Source organism: Perca flavescens, chromosome 3 (assembly GCF_004354835.1).
Source record: "Perca flavescens isolate YP-PL-M2 chromosome 3, PFLA_1.0, whole genome shotgun sequence".
Lineage (NCBI taxonomy): Eukaryota > Metazoa > Chordata > Actinopteri > Perciformes > Percidae > Perca > Perca flavescens.
Window position 1 is genome coordinate 16,807,389 of NC_041333.1, and position 20,039 is coordinate 16,827,427.

The following is a 20,039-nucleotide window of genomic DNA, read 5'->3' on the forward strand; positions in this document are numbered from 1 at the left end:
TGTTGTCAGCGAAACAGTGGTCGTTCCACCTTCATTCCCGTTATGTGTTTTTGAATTCATCATGAAGTAGGCTAATTAATGTTACTTAGCTGGAAATTGTTTGGCTGCTCTGTCTGCCCTTGCAGCTCTCGCTGTGTATATGCTGGTGTAAAACCTTATTTTCTGAAAGGATGACCTCATGCAAATCATTGACAGACTTTCAACTCACACAAGCATTTGCTTATGTTACCATTAGTGGTGTGCGTGTGGGTATCGTCAGATCAAAACGGAACATGAGCCCAGACTGTTGATATACATAAATAAACATGATATAGTCTTATTAATTTTGAATATTTTCAATTGACTGGAGACTTAAATAAAAAACTGGCAGTACAATATAACGATTAAAAATGATAAGTGAAGATGATATGTTGCCGCTCCATTAATTGACCTCATGCTACTTCTAAATTTATGAAAGATTCAGTGTCAAAAGCGGCCACGCTGCAATAAACCAACATATAAGCCAAGCTAACCTAGCCATCCTAAATAGCTTACTTCAGCCATGCAGTAATGAAAATATACTTCTTTACCTGAGGCCTAGGTTCACTGAATCAAAATGCACCCTTAAACCTCTAAACAATACCAACCTGTGTTGGCTTTTATTATTAATATATTATTTTTTTTTTATTACAAAGTGGCAACAACAAAAAAAATACTGCAGTATTTAGGGCTCATTTGAGGCTGAAGATATAATTTAGGGGAAATCATGGATACCTAATTTAAATCTAGGATGATACCAGATGAGAGCGTTTTATGATACATCCATGGATGAGCGCAGTCCCTCAATCGATTGCTCTTTGTTTGATTATTCTGTCTAGACTCGATCGATGCTTTCCGGTTTGACGAGTAGAGTCTCTTTAGCAGTGCATGGCTGGGTTGTGGTGCTTCACAACGATTTAAAGGTGAGGAGCGGGATTTTCATTTCAAGGTATCTTCTCATTTATTTTGCTGCACTTTCGTCCTCCGTGCAACGTTTACTGACTGCAGTGTGAGACGTGGTTACTGTTAAGCGGCTAGAAGGCCGAACTAGAACTAGTTCCAGCTAAACGTTAGTGGAGTTAGCACAGTTAGCCTGCTAGCTAGCCTCCAAAGAAAACAGTGATCTTTAATCTATCTCTTTTATATTAAGGCATGTGCGACAACAGTGTTGTTAGAGCTGTAACGGTGATTTATATTACATAACTGTTAATTTCCTCCATGCATTTGATAAGCTAAGCTACATGTTATAGTAGCTAGCTACCTCTGTTGTTAAAGTAGCTGCATTAATAATACATGATGTTGTGCATAGCTAATTATGTAGCGTTAGAGAAATGTACTATTGGCTTTGGTAAATTGTTGAGTGTGTTCACGTCGATGCTGTAAGTTTACATTCGTACCAAATTGTTGCTAAACGTTGTCAGTGATGGAGAGAGCTCAACGGTAACACTACTCTGTGTGTCAGCCAGCATGGGTCGGCGCTCGTCTGATAGTGAGGATGACAGCCGGAGCAGGAGGAAGAGAAAACAGCGTCGCCGGTCATCCTCCTCCTCCTCTTCTTCCTCTTCATCCTCCAGCAGCAAAGTGGCCGGCAGCCGGAGTCGAAGGTCCAGTCGCCGGAGCCGTTCTCGCTCCAGAGATAAGGACAAAGACAGACGGTGAGAGTGCATAACAAGCTTTTCTTCTCTGATAAGATGTAGAAAGGATGAGGACTGAGAAGTTGCCTGTTCTGCTGAAGTCTCCTTGAGCCAGACCGACAGTGTTTTTATCTCCGGAGCGCTGCTCTGGTGCTGATGCTGCATGTTTCCCAGCAGCCCAGTTCCTGGCTCATCTTCTCTGTGGTTGCAGAAGTAAATCAAAGGTTGAAAATATTGTTTGTGCTAGGGCTGCAACTAACGATTATTTTCGTAGTCGATTAATCTGTTGATTTTTTTTTTCTCGATTAGTTGTTTGGTCTTTAAAATGTCAGAAAATGGTGAAAAATGTGGATCAGTGTTTCCCAAAAGCCCAAGATGACGTCCTCAGATGTATTGTTTTATCCACAACTCAAAGATATTCAGTTTACTGTCACAGAGGAGAGAAGAAACTAGAAAATATTAACATTTAAGAAGCTGGAATCAAAATTTTTTTCCTTTTTGTCTTAAAAAATGACTCAAACCGACTAATTGATTATCAAAATAGTTGGCGATTAATTTAAGAGTTGACAACTAATTGATTAATTGTTGTAGCTCTAGTTTGTGCTTTTCTTCATTTATTAGGTTGGCTCATTGTACCACATGTGGCTTTCTTTCTTATTACAGCTCATTTGAGGCTATATATATATATATATATATATACATACATACTGTATGTGTGTGTGTGTGTGTGTGTATATATATATATATATATATATATATATATATATATATCCCTCCGTGTATTAAGCCACAGTCAGTTTAACAGTTGTTAAACTTCAGGAATCTGATATAATTTTCTTGAAACGACAACCCAGTTGATTATTATAGTGGATTTTGTACCAATCTACCAGCTGCTATCAAAACACATTATCAGTATAGGTCTATAACTGCTAATATTTGTCGGATATGCCTTTTTCCCAGTAGAAACATAGTTGGAAGCACACAGATAACTGTGTATGTAATAACTGTAACGGAATCTGTTCTATTTAAGTTTTCCAGTAAGCCGGTACAGTGAGCCATCATGCACAATACCAAGACCCTGAGCTAAAGCAGTTAAATGGAATTTAACCATCATTAATTTTATTATTTACACTTGTGCTTTATTTTACTGTGAAATGTCAAAATGTCTTTTGTTTAAAAAGGCCTATTGTAGAATTGGCATTTATGTTGTGTTTATATTTTAGATGGGAAAATAACATAGATATAACATTTTTATTTCTATGGAAAATAATGGGTATGATTTTGCTTTGGCTTCAAAATGTATTTGTGCATCCTTAGGGTAAACCCTATATATTTTTATATATTTATTTTATATAGTTCAGTGTTTTCCTCAATATGTCATGCAATAACTTAACTTAAAACATGGAGATCATAAAAAAAGATTGTTGAATTCCAAAAAAGTTTGTTTGTTTGGTATGTAAAGTTGTAAAATAACAGTTGTTTATAATTCAGTTTATAATATTTAATTTTTTAATGTGGTCTAAGAATGCCGTCTGGTATTGTTAGTTTTGGTCCTTGCTCAGGATTATTGAAGACCCCTTTCAGGATGGAATATTTATTATCACTAAGGATTCAAATGAAAAGATGTACAGTGAAGGACGCTCGCACTGTTTACAATGAATGGCAGATAAGGACTCTGCTATGCTAAGGACCCAGATATGAAATTTAAGTTCGAATTTTGATTGAGTCTGCACTATTTTAGTTGGTCATATGAGTTCCACAAAAAGAGTGTCAATATGATCACTATTATAAAAAGTGAAAGTATTACTTTTACTTCTGTGTTTTGGCTAGAGGCCATTTGAGAGATGAAACGTAGCTAAACATATTAAGGTAGACGTGGCTGTTTTTGTAGGCTCATTTTGTGTCTAGTCTCATAAAATAAACACAATCTGAATGTTACTTGCTTATACCTGTTTTATAAGCTTCTCCTTATGTTTTCAAAATACCACACTTTGTTTTTTAGCAGTTACAGAGGGAAGGGGGAGGTTCATTAAAAATCAGACATCTTAACAAATGGTTAGTGGCTGTACCTGGCCTCCTCCATCCAGCCACAGCTTCCACTGGCTGTTCAGACAAGGCCAGTTGATGGTAATTATTTATGAGGCTTGGTCAAGGTCCATTACTGCTGATTGGAAGTCATTGCCTGCCTGTACGGGATGGGGCTGGGTGGGTAGTGTAATCCCTGGGACCACAGTCCCTCATCTATTAGCCATACGTTTTGATCAATTAACCAAGACCTTGTGTGTGGGTTTGTGTGAAACTGGTTCCTTAAATAAGCTCATATAAGAGGACACACATTCTGTGGCATTTTCAACCTGTAAACATACAAACCGTGTAAATAGACCTCATATGTGGTAAAACAGAAGGGTGCTTATGCTCTCGGCTGGTGACGTCATGACCACATAATTAACATGTATGTAGAGAGTAGCTGTGTTAATGGCTATGTGTGGGACATACAAAGCGCGAGCAACACAGGGTAAAAAGTGTGTGTGAGTGGACTTGCTAGGTGTTGCATTCATGTGAAACATCTTCTGTGTTAACCAGCGCTTCCCACTCCTATGTGTTTGAGCCATTATGTTTTTATTACGTTACATTCGCGCAGGCTTCTGAGAAAATGTGTGCGCGAACGCCACCTTCCAAAAACCCTCAGCTCACTACTGTGTGTTTCTTCTGTGTAATGTGTGAAGTGGTTGTAAGAGGGCTGTGGAAGTTATTTCATAAGGCCCCGCTCATGGGATCCAGCCTTTGGAATACTAATCTTTCCTGCGCTGCTCTAAGTGGTACAAATCTGATTTGATAGTTCAGCCTCTGTGTTATTTGAATTGCTTTCCTTTTTCTTCTCTTCCCCTCTATCTTGCTTTGCTCCCATAGGACTGCGTATGTGTTTTTTTTGTGTGTGTGCTAAAAGAATTTGGGTATTTTTGGCTTTGGTGAAAGAAAAGATGAGATTTTAAATAATGAATATTTCTCAAACTGTTTGCGCAGAAAAATAGGGGGGTTTCTGCATTTACATTCACCCCCATGAATGCCTCCTGCTTCATGATATCAATAGGAATGCGGTGTGAGTGATGTTTGGAAAACAGACGCTACACAAACTGTTGTAGCCACATTAAAGGGCAGCAGAGCACCAAAGGGCCCCTGTGGAGGAACTGTAGGGCAGCCTGCATGGCTCTGTTGCTCTTGGACATAGACGAGCGTTTTCCTAATGCAAAGTAGCCGTAAGCGCTGCTCATAGTAGGGAAGGTTGTCTGTGACACAAAGACATATTTGCTCTCGAAATAAACAGCAAAACAAATTAGGAATACAACATTCACTTATACAGGAGAGGAAAGAATTTCAGATAAAGTTGAATGAACACAGAGAATTGTAGAAATTGTGCTTGTCGTGACCGAGTGGAGCATAAGGGTAAAGGGAGGAGAGGGAGCTGATATGGGAAGTGTTTGATTTTGGTGTTGTCGGTTTGTTTTATAGATAGTAAAACAAGAGAAAACGTGTAAAAATGTCAGCTATTTTGAGAACCACATTTTTTCATCGGACTGGGCATTAAGAACAAATTCACATATTTCACTGTTGCTGCATCACAAAATGATTAATTGTCCACAACCCTGCTGTCTGATTGCTGTTTTGTTTTAAGGATCCTGACAATAATGGAATTGAGTTTGTGTGTTTTTGGTCTGTGTGCTCCAGGAGAAGAAGACGTTCCAGCAGCAGCTCATCCCACAGTCCGTCTCGCAGGAGGAGGAGTCGCAGCGTAGAGAGAGACAAAGGGAGGAGCCACCGCTCACACAGGTCACGCAGCCGAGACAGGAGGTAACACCATCTCTCTTGCACGCGCACTAACCATAGTCTAACCATAGTCTAACCATAGTCTAACCATAGTCTAACCATATAATCCAAAGTTTTGTAATTTTACTGACAATCTTGTTTAGATTAATCTTGAAGAAAGTTTCTAGATTATTGCATTTGCAATTTTTTCCTCAGAATTGTATTTGAATTTATATTAGAATTGTATGTAATATTAATAATGACAATTCTTTTTGAATAAATATGTATTTTTTAGTTGTTTTTGTTTCAACAAGGTAATATAAAGTGCTTTAAATAATACAGAAAGGCATTAAGAAAAGACATAAAAGGAACAGAAGGCAATATAAAACGACCGTATTAAAAGACATGAATAGGATTTTAAAAAGAGTAAAATGAAACAAAATAGAAGATTAAAATAATTAAAAATAGAATTTTTTTTATTTATACTGAAGATAAAGTATATAATACCTAAATAGAAGGAGTGATGAGCGATGGTTACATCATTTAGGAGTAGCAAAAAAATGCGCCTTGAAGCGGTCTTTGGGTGTTTACAAATCAGTATGTGGAATGCCATTGCAGACTTTTCTTATTAAAAAAGCAATAAGACTTTTGGAAGTTTACTCCAGTGTCAACAAACACATCATTTCGTATTTATGTCTTATGTCATCAGATGGAGCCACATGGAAACTTGAGTTTTAGCTCTGGTTTAGTCCGTTGCGTGCGCATGTACTCGTGTCTGTTTGCCCTGACTATCTGTCTTACTGTGCGAGTATTAATGAAACCGAGACCCGCAGAGACAGCAGGTCATATTGCAACACTAGTCCAATCCTTCCCAAATCTCTTCTGGCAGCAGCTCTCCTTTCACTCATTAATGCAATTAAAACATCATTACCCATACATACTTTGTTGAATTATGATTATTATTGGTGTAGCTGACTTGTTTTTGCAAGGGAATAACTTATTCATGCAAGACTTATGTGTACACACCTGCACCACACTTCTCAGACACACACACACACACACACACACACACACACAGTCATAGTCAGTCGTGTATCCCTTTCAGAAACATAAAGGCAACATCTCTGTGTGTGGTGGTCCATGTCATTAGCATAGCTAATCTGGTGCTAATGAACCAGTAAACTGTGCTGTTTTTAAATCCCCCACACACACACACACACACACACACATAAAAACATGCACAGATGCACAATTAAAGAAAAGGTTGTCATAATTTATGCGCGAGCAAGGCCTTTGTTTACTTGTGTATGGCTGTGGGGGGAGAGCAGAGATCATTTTAATCACAAAGAAAAAATAGTTTTTATCTCTTCATTATAAAGCTGTCAGGATGAATTGATGATGCAACAGAGATGTTTTGACATAAGAGTGGTTGATATATATCATAAGAAGACCTCACACTTCAGCTCTCCAACCTAATCACAAAACATTTTGTGGCTTTAGAACAAGGAACACATTTCCGTGTTGCACTGTGAACTGAAACCATTTCTGGAGAGAATTTGTCCAAACAGTTTTCACACATTGTCGCCCTTCTCTCTGTGGTACAGTGGCAGTCACTCACAGCGGCACTGGTGATTAAAACATCAGTTGCAAATGGCATTACTGGTGTGGTGTGAGATGAAGGGTGGAGGGGATTTGGGAGATTTAGAACTGCAGTCGATGACATCGGTGTTTACAAACGCTGTACTGTGATTAGGAGTGTTGCGTTGTGTAATCGGCTTAGCGGTGAGCGAGGAGCCGGTGGGTTGGTGTTGGTGGGAGTGTGTGGTGGGGTGTTATGAGGTGGAGGCGGCGTTGGAGGTGGGGATGTGCAAAATGGTGGCATTAATGATGAATTTATGCATTTATTTGTCGTTGGTGGCCACATGTGTGCTCCTTTAGTAGTAGTCGTACTATAGTCCTGTACAGCACTGTGGTTGTGAAACGAAAGCAGGTTGTTGTGCTTAGGTGCCCTGACTGCCGTTAGTGTGTGTGTGTGTGTGTGTGTGTGTGTGTGTGTGTGTGTGTGTGAGAGAGCTGGCGGAGAGGCTGGCTGATGGATCAGAGGAGGATTGAGTGGACAGGACCTCATGATTGATACGCATATAGGATATAAGGTGCTGCCCCCCAGCCACGCTAACCTGACATCACCTTCAGAATATGAAAGACGGAAGCAACAAGAGGCCGAGTGCACTGACTGGAGAGATGAGAAGTTAGAAGAGAATGGGGAAAAGTGCAGAGGGAATAGGTTGAGTTAGTGCAGGAGAGGGAGAGTGCGGAGAAGATCCTGAAGGAGGAAAATGAGGAGGAGAGACAAAAGCGAGCACCGGTAGAGAGAACAGATAGGCTCGAGAGAGGGATATTATTCAGAAGAAATGAGAATAATAATGTCTGGATCAGAGGGGAGAAGATTAGGACCATAGTGGGGCCGTCGTGGGTTGAAGGGAGGGGATTTTATTACCTTCTTTTCTATCTCTCATGTATAAATAAAAAATAAAGGGGTACATGAAATAAGAATAATGCTCTGTCATGTGTTTACCATCTATTGTGGCCTCCTCCTTCTCTACTTTCATTCTCCTTTTTTTCCCCTGCCCTCAATCAGAGAAGGGCCAGGTCCCCCAGAGGCAGTCAATCTTGCCCTGAAATGTAAAACAGACAAGAGGAGCAGATTACCTATTTGCCATTAATGTTTATTCTCTTTGATGTGAGCAGGCTGTGTGTGTGTGTGTGTGTGTGTGTGTGTGTGTGTGTGTGTGTGTGTGTGTGTGTGTGTGTGTGTGTGTGTGTGTGTGTGTGTGTGTGTGTGTGTGTGTGTGTGTGTGTGTGTGTGTGTGTGTGTGTGTGTGTGTGTGTGTGTGTGTGCGTGCGCCTGCCTCTGCCTGTGTGCGCACCAGCATGTGTGAGGTTGATTAAGCGTATGCATGTATGTGCAGATTTGCGTGAATGCATGTTCACGTTCAGGGGGGTGTCAGGACCTAGTCCACTGGGGGAGAACAGAGTGGAGCATGGCAGCAGCAGCATAAAGTGATCTGATGTGTACCCAGTCCAACAAAGACGACACAGCCTCTCATCACAGCCGGATCACAGGCACATCTTTAGGTGAGCTGGGCGGAGCGGTGTAGTGCTGCGCTTTTATGGGCGTCCACAGCAGGGGTTAAATGTGTGTGGCTCAGTCAGTCAGTCATTCTGTCAGTCCTTCATTCACTTAACAGTTCGCTTCAGAGGCACTGTTAGAAGACTCAGATGAATGGCAGGTGTGACAAATCCACCACTTGACCCGTCAAAGAGAAGCTGAGCATTTCATTCACTGGTGCATATTCACTCATGTGTGCATGCACTAACATAGGTGAGCATAAACAGCAAGGCACACACACAAATGCTTACATTTTCCTTATTAATATTTCAGGGGTGTGTTGAGTTAGCAGGGCAGAGTGCTAGCGTCAGGGTTTAGCCCCGCTAAACTGAAGCGTCTTCAACACTGGGCTGCTGTCATGACTAAGCAGAATGAGTTCTCTAATTATCGGTCTCTCCCCTAGAGGAGATACAGTAGATAGCAAGCTAAACGCACCACCCAGCGTGCTAGGATAGCAGACCAGAGTCAGGATAATCTCAGCCATCCTGGAGCCACAGAGGCCGGATGAGTTCAGAACTGGTGCTTAGTTAGAGCAGGGGGAAAGTACTGTGGGTTGGGCCACGACTAGTCTATATCCTCGACGTTCCGCTTCCGGGATTGCTCCATTGCCGACGGAAATTCCGCCGGATTTCACTCATTTATGCCGGATATCCATTACCTTGGGCTTCTTTTTTGTTGCCATTTTGAACTTTGGTCGATTTAGGAGGACTGTGGTTAACCTTTTCTCAGATCTCTGCAGGGTAAATCCAGACCGCTAGCTAGACTATCTGTCCAATCTGAGTTTTCTGTTGCACGACTAAAACAACTTTTGAAGGTACACGTTCCACCAAAACAAGCTCCTTCTCGAGGCTATTTTGCAGCGGCTCCGTTGCTCCATGTGGTGCTTAGCGTGGCCCAAGACCATTTTGATTGGTTTAAAGATTTGCCAATAAACCAGAGCACGTTTTTCTCCCATCCCGGGAATGCTGTGTGGACTCGCCAGACCCTCCTGGAGGAAGGTCTGGCAAAGCGAGACTAGGCCAAGACAGACAGACAGGGGCAGCATTTTAAAAGTAAAAAGAAATGACTCGTTTGTATGACTGCTATCCAAGTCCAAACTGACGTGACGTAAAAGTTTTTGTGGTGTAAAAATCAATAGTTATCATTCATTGTGGATGACCTTCTGAAAACGTACATTTATAGCTTCACACAAGACGTTATTGCAGTGTTTGAGTGCAATACAGAAGTTAAAAGGACGTGTTGTGCATAAGCCCCCAGGTTTACCTGCTAGAGGTTAGGTTCCAGATCTGGTCTCCTGCATTAAGGCTGACAGGAAACATAGGATGTAATAATAACCATAATAAGACACTTGAGTGATCCCACATTCTGCCTGTCATCTTTTAGAGAGGTCAGAGGTCAGGGTTGATGAAAGACCAGCAACCAGATCTAGCTAGTATCATTGCCTTGGTCTTCTGGTTATGAGACAGTCAACCACTAGGCCACCCTGTCATGTCTTGCTGGAACAAGGTAATCTAGATGTTTTAGTTTCCATGACATGAGCTCTGCTTTCTGCAGTGTGTGTGTGTGTGTGTGTGTGTGTGTGTGTGTGTGTGTGTGTGTGTGTGTGTGTGTGTGTGTGTGTGTGTGTGTGTGTGTGTGTGTGTGTGTGTGTGTGTGTGTGTGTGTGTGTGTGTGTGTGTGTGTGTGTGTGTGTGTGTGTGTGTGTGTGTGTGTGTGTGTGTGTGTGTGTGCGCGCGTGCGCGTGTGTGTGCGCGTAGGGGTTGAGCGATGGCCTGGTATTTATTTCACACAGCAATTTTCCCCTGTATGAGATGAGGTGTCGTACATCTGCTAGATAGCTTTTCCTGCCTAGCGTCGACATAGAGCGCGCGCAAGGTCATCCAGGCGGCTTGGTAACGGGGAGGGCTGAGGTGAGGAACTGAAGGGAGGAGTGAAAAGGTCTTTTGAGGGGGAGGAAAGCGAAGGTAGGGCAGTCGAGTGCAAGAAGACCGCGGTGGGGTGAGAAAAATCAGCGACTTTATTGTTGGTGAGCAGCAGCCGGCCGCTCGGCTTTTCATTGCACCTGGATCAGCAATTCCCCTGTCAGGTGACCGGGTGGAAACTGTTCTGCGCATTTGTGTCCAACATTTATTTATTCACACAGGCTAGACTCTGTGATGTAGCAGGTGGTTTTGGGTGTCGCTGGCTTCATAAGGGAAGCAGCCCTGAGTGTGTTTTGAGGATATGACAAGTAAAATCTGGTTTCCTCAACAAACCGCTGAGATCTTGATATCATGAGAGAACCATACGGCACGAATGGTGGCGCTGACGGATAGGAAATAAGATGAAGAAGAATGCAAAACAAACCCTAAATCCTTTTTCTTCTTTAAGTTGCAATATCTCACGTGGTGTTCTCACTCTTTTAAAGGGGTCTCATGTTAGTCTAGACGTATACTATACTGGAATTTAGGAGGAGGCTCCTGGCTGTTTTTCCTCCATCTGTCTGTTATCCCATGTACTCTCAACATCTTTTGGTCTCCCCCCTTCCACAGGATGACATTCAGCCCTTTCTTCCTTCTTCCCCTATTACCGGACTTGCAAAGTGTTGATTTAAACTGAAAGATAACCTGGTTTAGTTCGGCTGCGTCTTCTCTACTCCATAAAAATCAACATGCTTCCAGTCGTGAGATCTGAACGCGTTTGATGTTGTGTTTCTCTCTTTTCGTTTCTCTCTCTCTCTCTCTTACTGTCTTTCTCTGTGTTGTCTTTTTTATTTATCTGCTGTAAAGGCCAGTCAAGCGCTGCTCGGCTTTGTTGTCAGAAACCTTTATTTACCAAAGGGAGGAATAAGTGACTGACACAGACAGCCTCTTTCATCCGCTCCTCGCCGCAAGCAGTGTTCCCCTCTACCGCCAGAGGAAAACACCCCCCTTTCTCACCCCTCACTTCTGCCAAGCCGTCCTCACCCCCCCCACCCCACTCCTCCATCCTGCAGGCTCACAACACACTAGTCCACTCCCATGGGTAGCAACCTAGCTGTAGAGTACACACACACACACACACACACACACACACACACACACACACACACACACACACACACACACACCTCACAAAAGGCATCCCACCAGTCCTCTCACATAGATGATCAAATGAGGGAGTTAGTGCGATGGTCCCAAACAAAGACTAGTTTAACATCAAAGAGTTTTCCCCTTTCTCTTTTTTTTTTTTCCACCTGTTAAAAAAAATGGGAGTTATGACACAAAGTCGGTTACGTTATAGCATGGGTCACCAAACTAAGGCCCGCGGGCCGACTCAGGCCCGCCACGCGCCTTTGACCGGCCCCCCGCCCCTCTGCCCCCCACTACCCCAAAAGTCTTCATGGCCAATTTTTTTTTAAATTGCTTTTTGGAAAATAATAACATGTCTGCATCTGGTATTTTTTCTTTTAAAAATTGATATTTAGTTTTAAAATGAACTATAATATTTGCTGCATTTTCGTCACCCGACATGCTCGAGATCAAGCAATGTCAGCCAGCGCATGCGCGTTGTCGCACGCAACTGTCAATCAGGACAGCAAAATGGCTAGCGTTAAACGAAAAGTTGATAGAGATTGCCGAGTTTTCAAAGAACAGTGGAACAACAATTATTTTTTTGTTCAGTGTAAAGACCGTGCAGTTTGTATTATATGTAAAGAAAGTGTGGCGGTTTTCAAAGAATATAATCTGCGTCGTCACCACAAAACCCGCCACAATGAGTATACTAGCCTGCGCGGGCAAGCAAGAGAAGACAGAATTCGGAGGATGAAAGGCGGACTGGCTGCACAACAGAATGTATTCCTTCGCCAAACTCAGGTCAACCAGGCTGCTGTCCGAGCTAGCTATAAGGTAGCTCACCTATTAGCCACCCATGGAAAGCCGTTTACTGATGGGGACTTTGTTAAAGAATGCATGGTTGCTGTGGCCGAGGAGGTGTGTCCCGACAAGAAGGATGCGCTTAACGCGGTGAGTCTCTCCGCACCTACTATGACCAGGCGAATCGAAGATTTGGGGGACAACGTGTATGACCAGCTGAAGAAGAAAGCGTCAGAATTCAAGTTTCAACGGTAAGCACACTGATTTTAACAATGACTGATTTTAATTATAAATATTAAATATGCAGTAAGGTTCATTTATTAAACATTAGTTGATACGCTATATGTATATGAGTACTGTCATAGCAAAAAAAAAACGAGCCGACACGGAGCTGCTGCGGCTAATGCCCAGAGCTCCCACTCAGCTAAAACGGCAGTTATGGGGGCATAAGATAAATAAAGAGTGCCTTTGTGCCTCTTAACAGACACAAAAAAAAATGCAATTAAAATGTCTGTGCAACATGAACAGGGCCCTTACATGACAACAAGATGCATTTTCTACTCAGACATTGTTTAAATTCACCTACCCTGTTAGCTGCTAGCTGCTGTCTGGAATGAGTGAGTGTTCAGCCTGGCTTCGGTAATAATCAGTGTAATAATCAGTGTTTTTGCTACATATTTTGTAAAATTATGTCACAGAGAAAAGCAGACAGCAGCATGTCTTGCCATTTACTGAATATGGTGCTTCTTGTGTTCAATCTGTCATCCCTCCATCATGCCAGGGCTCCAGAAGGCACCCTGAAGTGAGGAGAGGAGACTGCTGTTGCTGACCCCATCCCAAAGACAGCACAATTCATCAAATACAAATCCAGCTCACCTACATATACTACTGATTTTGATTACCATTATTCTGTATTATTGTTGTGCTTTAGTTTTGAGCCTACTGCTCATTTCATTTTCACCTTGACCTAAAAAACTGTTTACTGAACATGCTCACCTGGATAGGCATAAGAGCTGGCTAGTTGTTCTATTACTCATGTTAAATGTTCCGTTACTCATGTACTCTTGTTAAATGTTCTATTACTCATGTGTAATTTCAATGTTTTTTTAATTAATTAATTAATTTAATTTATAGGCCTATTTATTTGACCTTTATTAAGTGCTGCACACAATTATTATTATTATTATTATTATTATTATTATTATTATTATTATTATATTAATATCAACAGGCCTACCTATAATTTATAATTTTTCCCTCACCTTTGCCAGTGTCAATCACCTCAACTAGGCAGATGTTTCTTACCTTGACAGCTTTGATGTTATTTTTATTAGAAAATAAATAAATGAAATATCTGTGGTATTTCAAATTTAAACAAAGTTTTAAGACTCGATTACTATTTTTGCAAACCACTAAAGATAAACAAATATATGCCAGGAATCAAGTGTTTATATAGAAGTGTGGATATAGCAGTGGGGATGGCTCTGCTACACAATGAGGCCGGCTGGTGGTCATTTTGGTCTGGGTCATACAATTCTGTTATATAGCTGACCTGGCCCCGGCCCCCCCCCATCACAGTCAGGAACGATAATGTGGCCCCCAGAGAAAAAAGTTTGGTGAGCCCTGCGTTATAGCCTTGACTGGAAAGGTAGTTGTTGTGCTTTTAGACATTGTATGAAGGAAGAATCTCTTGGGCATCAGCTGCCCAATCAGTGCGTCAGAAATGGCCCAGGCACACTGATTTGTGTTTAAATCAGATAGTGATATTAAAAAATAGGAAAGAACATTCACAATTTAGAGGTCATCCTTCTCATTAATCTGGTCGTACGAAGACGTAATTCTGTATTTACCATAACTCTTAAATTTAGTAATTTATTTGAATTTGGTAATGTAGGGAAAACATGATTACTATACTTAAAAAATTAGTAGGTTGTTAAATGCACATACTGTAGCTCTTAATCACTATCAAGATGAAGAGAATCGGAATAGTGTCTAATAAAAGGTAACGGCTTTTCTTTTCTAGTTATCCATGCCTTTATTTTTGAGTGTGGAGGTGGGAAGATAAAACCTGTTTTCTGTGAAAAGTTCCTTAAACTGTGGAGTTATTAGCATTTAACATGTTGGTAAAATAAACAAATTAAAATAAATTATAGTTTGTTTATTTTTATTCATAACATACGTTATCATGCCACTCATAGTGATATACTGGTACTCAAGAGAGAGAGTAACAATTTAAAAAGTAACATTTAATGTAATGACTTATACATAAAAAGGAACGTCACAGATAATGAGATGTTTAGTAGTGAAATAATCATTATTTTAATATAATGCAACTTTTTTTTATTGCAGTATACATTTTAGCTCTAATCATTTAAAGTGCTGAGTAATTTTTCCCTTTTGAAAGCTGCTTGAACACAAATCTTTGTGATTCATTTAAGTATCATACATGGCAGACTTTATATACGAAAGACAAAATTTGGCTGTTTGATGACTGAAACCCAGTAGCAGTATGACACTCCCACTGTAATTTCTTTAGAGACACACTTGCAATGTTTTGCGAATATGCCTCTATAATGCCAAAGACTAATACATGCAATCAGCCCTCATTGTGTTCACTTTATGACCGTGAAAGGCCTCATCCGTCTGGCCAGACCAAGAGAAAGACGGAGACAGAAGCACTTTTAGCTCTGGCATAGGAAAATGAACGCCAAATGCATCCCTCTCTCTGTCCTTCCTGCCTTCTCTCTGTCTCTCTCTCCTATTTAAGCTTCTTGAAGTTCTTCCAAATTGGGTTTTAAATGCCAATTAGGAGGTTGAATGTAGTAAAATAAAAGCAAATGCAGGCAGGATGGCCTCACCTTCTGGCTGGTTAGGCTTCAGAGAGAACCGAGCCGGACCTTTGGCTCCCAGCGAGGCTTTGAGAGAAATATCCTGCCTAATGAACACATTAATTAGAACCATAACTATTTATAAGATGATAATTAGAAACGAAGGGAGGTAAACTGGGCTTTTCCTGCAATTAATGGAGGATTAATTACGGAAGCTAATGAAGTGGATTTTTGAAACGCGTGGAGGTGAAGTACAGAGATGTGCAGCTCGCTTTGTGATCACTGGCATAATTATTTTCTCCAGCGCCAAAGCGTTTGAGGCCCTGGTCCTCGCTGGCTCAGGCCGGCTAATAAGCATCATTGCGTCGTTATATATGCACTTAAAAAGACTTGCCACTGAAATGACTGTCTAATTATTTCTAATTGGCAGGCCCTGTGTGTTGTCATTGAGCTGTTTGGAGCTGCAGCGGAGCCCTGGGTCTAATAATGCTCTGGGCGGAGAAGGAGGGGAAGAGAGGGAGAGAGAGACTGTGATACATAGCGAGAGAGAGAAAGTAAAGAGGGGGGGCTCTACCAGTTGCCTGCTGCTCATAGCCAGACCTGCACATTTCACCCCTGTGCCACTCGCCCAGCAGGACAGCAGCTCCTAGAATGACAGTGGTGGCCCTCGGAGGTCACCTTGCCAAGTAGCCGCTTAGCAAAGTTTTATTTTATGTTTGCTTATTTTCCCCTCTTCTAATTAACAGCTTCTGCTCTTAATTTATGCACCGATAAACGCCACCGTCTGTCCACAGTTCTTCTTTTCACTCTAAAACATGCTACACACACAGAGGGAGGGAGGTATCTTTATGTGCTGTGTGTGTGATTCAGTGGCCAGGTTTTGAGCCAGTCCGTAGAGACCCATGCTCAGAGAGCACGCATGGACAAACCTCAGTCAGGCGTGTTTACCTTGTACTCTACTCATACTCTGGCTCAAACCATATGGACACCATAGTTCTCTTGGACTCCGAAGAAGCGTGTGTGGACTTATATAGTTTGGTCTTTACAATATGCTGGCACATGTTCATAGTCCTATTCAGACACTTAGCGTTGACTTTTTAGCACACATTTATCAATGGGTTTATTAAGTAAATATGTGCATGTTTACAATAGATTTACATTTTCATTATTTGAGGCATTGATCTCCATTTAAGCTGTCATATCCACACGTTAAGACCTTGCATGTTTGAGAGTGTGTGCATTACGAGAGTGTTGAATGATGGCCTAGGATTATGTGTGTGAGCACCTCACTTAACTCGTCCTAAACAGAGCCATGTGTGTTGTCCTGCCAAAAAACACTCCTTTATTCCTTCTCTCCCTCCCGGACAACTTGAGAGCAAATTGCCAGTTAATGGAACCACTGCCTGCACTTGTCAGTTCGCTTTGGACAAGCAAAGGAACCACACAAACGCACCCACTGACGCACACGCATAGACGCACACACACGCAAGCATGTGGTTCCACTCACACGTTTAGCAATTTATTTGTGGAAAAATGAGAGAGAATGGCAGAGGAATGAAACAAGGATCATGTGCCCCTTGACTGAAACCATGACAATCTTTTTGAAAGTAATGAAACACTTTCTCAGCATGCACATGAGTTTTTCTATTTGAAATTTGTCTTCCTTTTTTGTTCTGTCTATCCATTTGGGGTTTTGGCAGAATCGAGGACATGAGGAGGAAGTGGAGATAGATGGATCGCCCAAGCGATACGTGGCCAACTGTCGTATGATTGGCTGAACAAAGAGCAGAAGACTTCTGTGACTGGTTGAATAGAGAACTAGACGTCGTGATTTTGGCTTGAAATCAAAGCCGGGAAAATGTAATTATTTTAAATGCAGTCAACAGTTTTGTTGGAATGGAAGTTTGCCAGATTTCTCTGTAAACTCTGTAGGATATTGACACTTAGAAAAAGTACCATAACAAAGAGTTCTCCCCGTCTCTCATGTGCTACTGCAGATGTGTAATGAGTGACATTTCTGCCATCACGGTAATGTGACATTTGGATCCTGCTGTCAATAGCACGTAGCAAATCAAATCAGCTGTTTCTGCGAAAGATTGTTTTGATTTCATGAAATACATACATATAAAATACATAAAATCTAAAGAATTAAATTATAAAAAATAAATAGTGTGGCTGCATCAGCAATAACATTCTGTAGCGATAAGAGAAGAACATTTGTGATGTTGTGAAAGCTGTATGCAGCTTCCAATATATTGTCATCCCATAACACATAACGTATCTATGCAGAGTTTTTCCCATAAGAATGGTGGCCAGAAAAGGTGGCACATGTAGTGGAGGGGAGAGGCTTTTTTCCCCTCGGAGGGTGGAGTGCTTTCTTTTCATTTCTTGATCTCTTTTTCTCCATTTGTCTCCTTTCTCTGTCTCCTTCTTCTTGTTCAGTCTTGACAGCAGTTGTTTTAAAAAAAAAAAAAACTTCTTCATGAGACAAGCCTCTGTTCTGCCAGAAGACAACTTTATGTTATTTCACTGAAGAGGGGAAACTAATAGTTTTTTACAGGGCTCTGTTCCAGTTGTGTCTTGGGTGTTTAATTAAGTGTAGTTTCCCTTTAGTAGTGGAATGTGTGTCTGCTTTTTGTCGGCCCGTTCCTTGGTGCCTTTTACAGTCCACCCACATGGTTTGTCTCAGCGTTTATGATTTTTCTTATACCGGAGTTGTGAGGTTCCTAAATCACTTAAGCACACGGGGCCGAGCAGTCCACATTTAAACAATAAAAGGCTGTTATGCTAAGGGCCCTCAGATCTCCTACCACTTCATAAATACATGCGTATAAAAGGCAGAAAAATACATCTTCCCTGACCAGAGAGAGAGAGAAAGAGAGAGCGCGAGCGTCTGAGAGCGCGAGCGTCTGAGAGCACACCTGCTAATTGGAGCCAGCTTGATGTGAAGCACGGCTGTCTCCTCTGTCCTCTCCATAAGTCCCAATCGTTTTTTTTTCTTTTCTTATTCCCCCTCTTTTTTTGTTACCCTGGTTGTTCTTGACTCCCCAACTTTATGTCACTTTTTTTTTTCTTCTTAATCTTATCGTTACTTCTCCCTCCATAGCCTCCTGCTGTTTTTCACCCATTGTCTCTCTTGTCTAGTCTGTACTCGCTCCTACGGTCCTTCAGCTTTCCACCCTCTTACAGATGGAGGCTCTGACAACCAAAACAACTCTCTCCTAACTCGGCGTAACTAATTATTCGGGGCCGTGATGGATGGAAGGAGGGAAAAAGTGGGTTTCGATTGCGTGAGTGGCTGTGAGCGAGTTGGCAAGTTAGCACCTAGTCTGAGTGTGACCTTCACTTGACCTCGTGTCTGGGCTGAGTGGCTGAGCCAGGGCCCCCCTCGGCTCCAGCTGCTAATGGGTGTCATGTCGAGCTTTGGCTGCATGGAGGTCAAAGGTTGCGGGTGCACACCAGACGGCCAAGTTTAGGATTGCGATGAGGAGGTTGAGTGATACCGGGCATATGCGCCAATGAAGACGCCGGTGTAATCAACACACAGCCATTGCACATATACACACATGCACATGCACGCACATGGAAACCACATCTTGCTGCAGAAAGTCATCTTTTCCCTCATCGCTGGCTGGCCGTTGTAGGTTTATATAGATCTGAGGGGTCTGTGAAGGCCTTTGAACTCTGCTAAATGACTTGACCTTGTGGCTTGTGGCTGTAACCGTGTGTGTGTGTGTGTTTGGATGTGTATGGGGGTTGTAGTGAGTGGGTGGCCTGCATGGGGGCTCATTTCTGCTTCACAGCATAGCACGGCACTGCAGACGTTTGTGTTGACGACTGCTAAATTAAAAGCAAACTGAAGATTATGACAAATCTAAACATTGCTTTTATGAAGCAGAGGGGGACGGAGAAAAAACATTTCTGTGAATCTTTCATGCTCTGTCTTTGCTGTGTTAATTGTGCTCACAATCAGCTACTTTGCAGTGATTTGTGTGTTATTTAGTGTGTGTGTGTGTGTGTGTGTGTGTGTGTGTATATTTATGTTTCTGTGTGGGTGTGGATGATTATGAGTCTGTGTGTACGTGCGCGCTCATGTGTGCATGTACTGTGAACCGAAGGAACAGATAATATGGCTGCTTGGAAGGAGAAAGCAGCTTGGGAAATGATTTCAACAGCTCTCATAATTAGAGGAATATCATAAATTAAACTTGTGTCTGCCGTTGCGTTTGAAGAGCACTCAAAAGTAATAAATTCTGGATGGTTAACATATTTGCATTCCATTCAGCAGGCAGCGTCAGGCAGGAACAGCTGTTTTCCACGTCTTTTGGCAGCAGGAAATGCACATTGCTCACTCAAGGTGCTTTTAGACACATTGAAATGGCAGAAAAAAGAAAAGTGACTTTTAACTTGAACATGAAGTGCTGCTGTGTGCTCTGTCACTGGAAATAACTCGGCGGGGAACAGCGCATTAATGAAGTTCTTCAAATATGGATCTTCTCACTTTCAATAGGCCTGTTTCTTATTCAATCTGTCTATTGCTTGAAACACTCGTCTGGCAAGCTTTTTTTGTGTGTGTGTGTGTGTGTGTGTGTGTGTGTGTGTGTGCGCGTGCGTGGGCGTGTGCGCGTGCATGTGTGTGAGGGGGGGGGGTGTTACTCAAATCTAAGGTTTTACCATTAGGCTACTTGATAGGTCTGTACTACCAGCAGGGTGTGTTTGTCAAGGCTGTGTAGTATAAAATAAATTGTAGATA

At 41.9% G+C, this 20,039-nt stretch overlaps 1 protein-coding gene across 8 annotated transcripts in view; it reads left to right on the top strand.

Moving 5' to 3' along the window:
- The first annotated feature begins 834 nt into the window (after positions 1–834).
- The window catches only part of rsrc1 (arginine/serine-rich coiled-coil 1), a 129,824-nt gene continuing 110,619 nt past the window's right edge, over positions 835–20,039 (top strand). The window contains exons 1-3 of one of the 8 annotated variants that reach the window (XM_028573498.1): positions 835–941; positions 1,485–1,673; positions 5,379–5,501. In XM_028573498.1, coding sequence (XP_028429299.1) covers positions 1,486–1,673; positions 5,379–5,501 — 311 coding nt within the window. In that variant the 5' untranslated portion in view covers positions 835–941; position 1,485. Of the gene's footprint in view, positions 968–987; positions 1,398–1,480; positions 1,674–5,378; positions 5,502–20,039 lie in introns of those variants that run through there. The other 7 variants (XM_028573496.1, XM_028573494.1, XM_028573497.1 and 4 more) reach the window with 7 other exon arrangements.